This window comes from Arachis stenosperma, chromosome 3 (genome assembly GCF_014773155.1).
Source record: "Arachis stenosperma cultivar V10309 chromosome 3, arast.V10309.gnm1.PFL2, whole genome shotgun sequence".
Classification (NCBI taxonomy): Eukaryota; Viridiplantae; Streptophyta; class Magnoliopsida; order Fabales; family Fabaceae; genus Arachis; species Arachis stenosperma.
In genome coordinates, this window is record NC_080379.1 from 162,141,380 (window position 1) to 162,149,577 (window position 8,198).

The 8,198-nt window shown below is 32.5% G+C and overlaps 2 protein-coding genes across 4 annotated transcripts; both read left to right on the plus strand.

Moving 5' to 3' along the window:
- Positions 1-760: 760 nt before the first annotated feature.
- Positions 761-3,921, plus strand: LOC130967902 (methylsterol monooxygenase 2-2-like). 3 transcript variants are annotated; one of them, XM_057892947.1, is made up of 7 exons: positions 761-1,022; positions 1,841-1,978; positions 2,479-2,624; positions 2,756-2,875; positions 2,957-3,169; positions 3,262-3,342; positions 3,482-3,921. In XM_057892947.1, exons 1-7 carry the CDS (start codon positions 993-995, stop codon positions 3,567-3,569), a joined length of 816 nt encoding a protein of 271 aa, XP_057748930.1. In that variant the 5' UTR covers positions 761-992; the 3' UTR covers positions 3,570-3,921. The 3 variants fall into 3 exon arrangements, with proteins under 3 accessions (XP_057748930.1, XP_057748928.1, XP_057748929.1); XM_057892945.1 differs by lacking the exon at positions 761-1,022 and adding an exon at positions 1,312-1,648; XM_057892946.1 differs by lacking the exon at positions 761-1,022 and having other exon boundaries at positions 1,661-1,978.
- A 2,080-nt stretch (positions 3,922-6,001) lies between these two features.
- On the plus strand, positions 6,002-7,977 carry LOC130970796 (uncharacterized). The gene is made up of 2 exons (XM_057896986.1): positions 6,002-6,646; positions 7,062-7,977. Exons 1-2 carry the CDS (start codon positions 6,286-6,288, stop codon positions 7,595-7,597), a joined length of 897 nt encoding a protein of 298 aa, XP_057752969.1. The 5' UTR covers positions 6,002-6,285; the 3' UTR covers positions 7,598-7,977.
- The last annotated feature ends 221 nt before the right edge of the window (positions 7,978-8,198 follow it).

An 8,198-nucleotide genomic window follows, 5' to 3' on the forward strand; every position in this document is an offset into this window, starting at 1 on the left:
AGTGTAAATATATTTAAATTAAATAGAAAATTCTAATTATATATATTTATATAAATACATAAACATTGAAAGAGTATAATATTAAAATAATTATACTATAAAAAATATAAACTATCAATTAACCACAATATATGATACATATAATATTTAAAAAAATAAAGTTGTTTAATACAAAATTTAATTAGTAATATGTGTAAATTAATAGATTTTATATACAAGATACACTGATTTTATTTTAATAATAAAATCTATTAAAAAAGTTTTTAATATTATAAACTAAAAATTTTAATTAAAAAGAACAGAGTATACCTATTTTGATATACCCAAGAATAATATATATAATTTTTTATAAATAAAAAAAATGAGTACATTAAGTACTAAGTGTTTGTTTGAGTATAATTAAATTAAAAAAAATTATTTTGATAAAAAATATTATTTTTTTATTTTTTAGTGTGTTTGATAAATTTCTAATAATAAATATAAAAGTACTAGAAAAATAAAAGAATATATTTTTTTGAAAAGTTACACTATCTATCTTTTTTTTTAAAAAAATATTTTTAATATAATAAATAAACAAAAAAAATTTTTTATTTTATTTTATTTAAACATAATTAATAAATAAAAATATCTTTTTATATGAGATATCCAAAAATAAAATTATTTTTATTTTTATAAAATATCTTTAAAAAAATCATTTAAATAGCGTTCAAACAACCCCTAAGCAGAGAATAAAATGAAAACAAAAAATGCTATATATACGAGCATGAGATGGGGAAGATCGAGATTCCCACTCTGTCTTGATTATTATTTATATGTGTATCTCTCCGTCTTTAGACTAGTGGTTGTTCCTCGCTGGTATCTACATCCTTCCTTTTGGCCTCTTCTTACCTCACTTCCACCCATAGTATTCATCTCGCTCTCTCACTCACTTATACTCTCTTTCTCTTTCTTCACCACTTTCCACCACGCTACACTTTCTAGTGCCTTCTACTATGGCATCCGTCATCGAATCTGCCTGGCAGGTATTCTCTCTTTATTTCTTTTCATTTTGTTTTATCCCTTTCAGTTTCTATATTCTTCGCATTCTTCCTTCTTCTCCGTTTCTTCCTCCTAGATTAGTACTAGATTCGCTCCTTTTTCTTTACTTATTTTTAAATTTTTTCATTTTTTTATAGGCATTATGATCTTGTCTTTTTACATGCGTTTTCACTTTTCAGTAATCATCGATTTCAGATACAGTAACTTATCTTTTTTTTTCCTTTTTATATAAAAAAAGTTATTTATATTTTTCAGCGAGTTGATGATGGTGTGTGTGAGTGTGATATTATGCGTTTGTTCAGGACTGCGTTGTCACGTAGGGACCATGATGGGTGTTTGATTGCATTCTGATTTTGACGCTTTTGGTGCATAATGCTTGCTAGATCATACTCCATGGATATTTCATTTTAATATTTATTATATTATCACCTTAATTCTTGCTCAGATGATAATAATTATCAAAAAGGACCCAAGAAATTATGACAGCTGAAAGCATTATACAGTTGAAGTGATGCTCAACATAAGATTTGAGCTGATTCTGATTCACTCACCTACAATAAATTTTTTGAATCTCACCTTTTTTATAGTGATGGTTGAATCCTTGGAAGAGGTTGAAGAGTGACGCAATTCCATGCGATACTAATTTAATTAACAATTTGTTGATGAAAATTTCACAACTTTGTCATATTTTTTGTAGATCACTATTTTACGATGATAGAAGAATTGATGTTTTTACTTCTTTTTAAATATGCAATGGGTACAAGATATGGAATTTATTGGTTTTTCTGTGCTGCAATTTCAGTATTTGATCACACATTTCAGCGACTTTCAGCTGGCATGTTTGGGCAGTTTCTTTCTACACGAAAGTGTTTTCTTCTTATCTGGACTCCCTTTTATATGGCTTGAGAGGGCTGGGTGGCTGACCAAGTATAAAATTCAGGTTTTCTCTTATTCTACTTTAAAGTGTAGGATTGGTTTAGTGTTTTTTTCCCCTCCAAGCTAGATATTAGGTGCTTTGTGTTTTGTTTTCATGTTTTTCTCCAAAGGACCTTAAGTAATTTGTTTACAGAAGGAACTGCTACAATGTAGTTGTTTGGTCTTGTTGGACCCAAGTCATAGGATGACTCTTTGTTCTTGATACCAATTATTTGCTTCTTCTCTGTTTTGACATTGTGCCAAAAAATAATATATTCTGGCTTCATAAAAACTAAAACAATGTCAACCTTTTGAGAAGCCATTTAGTTCATTATGATATATACTTATATCCAATTTGGGAGAGAATTTGAAACTTTTCTATTGTGCCTATATTCCTGTTTCCTCCATTGCATATGCTTGATATGCTGCTCACTAGATCTCTATCCCGATCATATTCCTTCATTTGCTGTATAGTCTGATCAACGCAAAGATTTACAATTGTTGCTAATACTTGTTTTCATGCAGGCAAAAATTAATAGCCCTTCCTCTCAGGGAAAATGTATTATTCGCTTGTTGTTGTATCATTTCGGTGTCAACCTACCTGTTATGATTTTTTCATATCCTGTCTTCACATACATGGGCATGCGGAGTAGTCTTCCACTTCCATCCTGGTATTTTCAGGTTCTTTGGAACATTCTGGTTATTTTGGCCTAATGACTTTTAAAATAGGAATTTTATGTGAACATTTAGAATATATCTTTCTTGAAAGCTTACTTAGAAAGATCGAATTTTGGTTTAACAGGAGAGTAGTTCTAGCTCAAATAATCTTTTACTTCATTTTGGAGGATTTTGTATTCTACTGGGGGCATAGGGTATTGCACACAAAATGGTTGTACAAGCATGTACACAGTGTTCATCATGAGTAAGTATTAATATTATGTGTATTTATGAATTATTTTTCCCTATTACTTAAACTATCAAGGTGTTTCATTATGTTGCGAAGATATGCTACACCATTTGGACTTACTTCTGAATATGCTCATCCTGCGGAGATACTTTTCCTTGGATTTGCTACCATTGTTGGTCCTGCTGTCACTGGGCCTCATTTGATAACTCTTTGGCTATGGATGGTTCTTAGAGTCCTTGAGACAGTTGAGGCACATTGTGGTTACCATTTCCCATGGAGTCCTTCAAATTTCTTGCCATTGTACGGGGGGTGAGTGTCATGTTCCTTTTTCACTTGACATCATCATTTTTTTGGTATATTTAGTTACGAAGCTCGTTAAAACCTTGCTTCTTCACTTTTAGTGCTGATTTTCATGATTATCATCACCGGTTGTTGTACACCAAATCTGGAAACTACTCATCAACATTCACTTACATGGATCGGTAAGTTTTCAACGTTCTTTAAATGTATTGGTATTGTTGTTTAGAATATAAGATGGTGTGACTATGAATTGTTAATGCCTTGGATATTCCACTTCTTATGGCTGACAATGTTAATGTGACATTTTTTCCGTTATAATAGGATATTCGGAACTGATATAGGGTACAGAAAGTTGAAAGCATCCAAGAGTGCAGAAATTGAATTCAGCAGGGAACAAAAGAAAAAATGATGGAGCAAATTCTTAGGAACCCTTGCAAAAATTAGAATTTTGAATTCTCATCCTGAGGGTAAAATTAGAAAAATGTCTTGTATTCAATGTGTTTTTTTTGTATTCAATGTGTCATTGTGTGTTTTTAGCTGTTTCTTGTCAACAACGTGTTTTCTTTTGGACATTTAAGCTTTTGTTATTTAGAAGAATTCGGTGACATTAGTTTTGGTTGGATGGTTTTATCCCATTGCGCGTCTAATATTCTTGATTCCTATTCCTTGTTGGCGCACATCATTTGTATTGTTTGATTTGAAGTGAGTCTAAGTTCCATTCTCACTCTTATTTATATGGATTTCTTTGTGTTTAGTTTAGTTTTTGGAGTATTAAATACAAGTTTAGTTTTTTTGAAAGCTTCACTTTTTTGTTTGTCTATTTTTTTCTTTTAAACGCAAATGTAATTCTATCTTCCAACCTACGTCTACCTAAAGCTAAAAATTACGTATTCTATTTTTCAACTCAGCGTTTACCTAAAGTTAAAAATTATTGCGTTCACTTCTTTCGTTAAATTGAAATTTATTTTTTATTTACCGATTTTGTCTTTTATTTATATCATGAATTTTGTTGTTATTTTATAATGTTTTTTCTCTATTGCTCTTTCATGCATATTATTTTTTATAGAGTTCTTATTATTCTTTGTTCATATGAATTTTTTTACCCTTATTGTTATTTTTTTATATAGAATTTTGTGTTTTATATTATGATTCTATTAATTTTATTAGAGTACTAAAGAGTACTGAGAATATTAAAAAAAAATATTATTAAAATTTATTTAAATATTTAAAATAAAATTATAAAATAATTAGTTAAATTTATGTCTTTTCAGTAATTTTATCTAAAATAAATTTTAAATAATATAACCCAACTAATATTTAATTTACTATAATTCATTTTGATATAAAAATTATCAAACATGAACTATATTAATACCAACTTGCTTTTACAAAATTAAATTTTATACAAATTTTCATTTACAAATTTAATCTAAACACATGCTACAATTCTAAACTTCCAAACGTAAAGCAAAATCTAGTTGCAAAAACAGTATATCTTCATGTTCTATGTTATGGTTTGCTCTATAAATAGGTCAATTAGTTAAGAAATCATTTTGAACCCTTCTCTTTTGGCCCAAGTTCACTTTATTTGCTTATTGAAATTCACTCTCAAACTTCTTTCTTGTTCTGTCTTTTTTGAAAGAAAGTTCAATGCAAATGTTCAAACTTTAAACCTATCAAACTTTAAAACGTATAATATTTTCTTTTTATTTTCTTGCTCATACTGTTATCAATATTCATTTTGATTAACAACTAGCAACAAACTAAAGAGCGTATTAAAAAAATCGCTAAAAGAATTATATTGCACGTTGTTTTAAAACTACAGCACACATATCTCCATTCCTATTTGTTATTAATTATTGTGATTGATTATACTGTTTAAATAAAATTCCGATATAAGAATATATGGAATTAGAAGATACTGTAAAAAGTAAAATAGTTAGTCTATTGCAATTTTGTCTTAAATTATGCATTCAACTCTCATCTACAACTGGCATATCTACCATTAATCACTATGACTAATTCAATTCTATCGGCGTTTCTTTTTTTTTTAATTGTCATAAGTATACAATGTACCCACAGTTGCACACTTACGGACACTAGATGAGTTCTTGGTTTCCACTTTTGGTACAACGACCCTTTTGTTTAGTCATTAGGCGTAAACTTTCTGATACTTACGTATCGGGAGACAGTTAATCTCCAATGTTGTTGGAATTTATTTTTTGATCCAAAATATATTTAAGAAACAATAAAAATTTGTTCAAATTCGTTTAAAATTACTTTATTTTATATTTATTAATTATTTTAAAATAAATAAATAATATTAAATTAAATTAAATAATTTTAATTATTATCTCAATAACATGCTGATTTTCAATAAATAGGAGGCTATTTTTTTTGTCAAGTGAATTGGACAATTTTTATTTTTAAGTATTTTAGATGGATTGAACAACTCTCAATTTTAAGTACATAATACATCTATACATTCTATACATTTATCAAATTTTTTTATTGTAATCTCTAAAATTTAAATCCAAGACTTTTAAGATAGAAAAGAGGAGATATAGTATGTGAGTTAAGGCTAATTGGGAGAGGCTGATCATTAAACCTGCTGCGTGCACTCCTCCAAGGCTCCAAGTCTCCAGCTACGTTTGTTTTTTTTTTTGGTCGGTGAATTGGACAACCTCAATCCTAAGTACCCCAATGGATTGGACAACTCTCAATCTTAGGTACACAACACACCCACACACTCCTCACATATTTATCATATTTTTTCCTCAATTGCATCCTCTACGTTTGTTTTATTTTTAGACTAACCCAGCTACGATGTTTGGTAATGAATTTCACCAATGTTGCCCAAAAATATTGTTCTGATTGGGTATGGAAGATTTTGGCCTGAGTATGAGCCCACGATTATATTATTCCTTGGAAAAAAGAGAGGGAAATGTATTGCACCGCCTCATTGGCCCAAAACTGTAAGCAGGATTTCACAATCACCTCGTTCGTCGTTCGTTTCCTTCTGCGTCTGATCCTTTTCTGTGGTCTGCCATATTGGCGGTGGAGCTGACACATAACAACCAAGTCAGAAGAGTCAGAGCGAGTCGACTCCCTGAGAGAGAGAATCGATGGCGACGGCACAGGAGGAAGTAGCAGCATCACAAGCGGAGAAGGGGAAGATGAGGTGGTGGGAGCTGGAGGAGGATGACGGCGAGGACCTTGACTTCCTCCTGCCGCCGAAGCAGGTGATAGGTCCTGACGAGAACGGAATCAAGAAGGTCATAGAGTACAAGTTCGACGACGAAGGCAACAAACTCAAGATCACTACCACTACTCGCGTTCGCAAGCTCGCCAATGCCCGCCTCAGTAAGCAGGCCGTCCTCCGCCGACAATGGCAAAAGTTCGGAGACGCCGTTCACGAGGATGTCGGCAGCCGCCTTACCATGGTCTCTACTGAAGAGATCGTCCTTGAGCGCCCCAAGCCCCTAGGTATCTCTCTCTCTCTCTCTCTAGGGTTTAGTTAGGGTTTTGTGTGTGCCTACTTTGATTTGGTTTGCTTTGATTAACTCATCACATGATTCGTTAATTAGACTTTAGCCTTCCACATTCGTTCAAATTTTTAAGATAAGCCACTGGATAATTTGAATTGACTTAAACCTTATAAAGTTAATGGCATTCGTAGATTTTAAGTACGAAATAGGAATTAGGGTTCCTAGGTGGAGAAACTATGGTGTGTATGATTGTGCTTAGTCCATTAACAGTGGCATTTCACCTTTGTGGTAGGTGCTATTATAATTCACTTGAGCTGAAATGTAGCTAATGAATGGGACAAGACAAATTTCTTTTGTGGATTAATCTATCATTAATATTAGAGTAATTTTGCATATATCTCTTTTTTAAACAGGTGCGAAATCAGAGGAGCCAAAGGCTACTGGAGACTCACTATCTCAAATCAACAAGGGTGCTGTTCTTATGGTGTGTAGGACTTGTGGGAAGAAGGGTGACCATTGGACCTCGCGGTGTCCTTACAAGGACCTTGTGCAGCCAACAGAGGGATTTGTCGATAGGCCTCCAACTTCAGATGGCCCGACTCCTGCATCTGGTTCGACCAAGGGAGCATATGTGCCTCCTGGTATGAGGGCGGGTGCCGAGAGGAGCGGATCGGATATGAGGCAGCGTAGGAATGATGAGAATTCTGTGAGGGTCACCAATCTCTCGGAGGACACCAGAGAGCCTGATTTGCTGGAGCTGTTCCGCCCTTTTGGCGCTGTGAGCAGAGTATATGTGGCTATTGATCAAAAGACAGGCATGAGCAGGGGGTTTGGCTTTGTTAACTTTGTGAACAGGGAAGATGCACAAAGAGCTATCAACAAACTCAATGGTTATGGGTACGACAATCTCATCCTAAGAGTTGAATGGGCAACCCCAAGGGCAAATTAGAAATTCTGTGTTTTGCCCCTTTCTACGAAACAAGTATTTTGGAGGTCTATCCATCTATCTATTTCTTTAATCTTTTGTGATGATATTTGTGATCCTTTTCTAGGTACTGTTAATCACTAGTATGGCTACAAGGGTGGTTCACAAGTATCATTTTTGCTTTTGTTTCTAGAATTATTACTGTGTCCAGATATCTGTAGGGATTTTAGTCCAGACTTTATATACAAGTTGTGTAGATTGAGCAATATAAGATTTTGTCATATATGATGAGTTGATTATAACCAGAGAAGATTATCTTCTCAGGCACTGGATCTTTTAGTGTGTAGTGTATTATGTATATACCATCTTCTGGAACTGCTATACTTAATTTTATATTAACTTCATTTGTGGTTTAAAAAGTGGTATAAATCCACAAAAGTGGATTCAAATATCATTGCTCTTGAGATAGATCTTACGAATGAAGAATTGCATCTAATGTTAACATTAAGGTGTTGAAACAACCATAAAGATAGGATTTGCCACCAACTACACGGTGCAAATATGAATCATCAATTCTGTAGGTTGTTCAGTAAACTACTATAATGTGAAACACATAATATGAGGC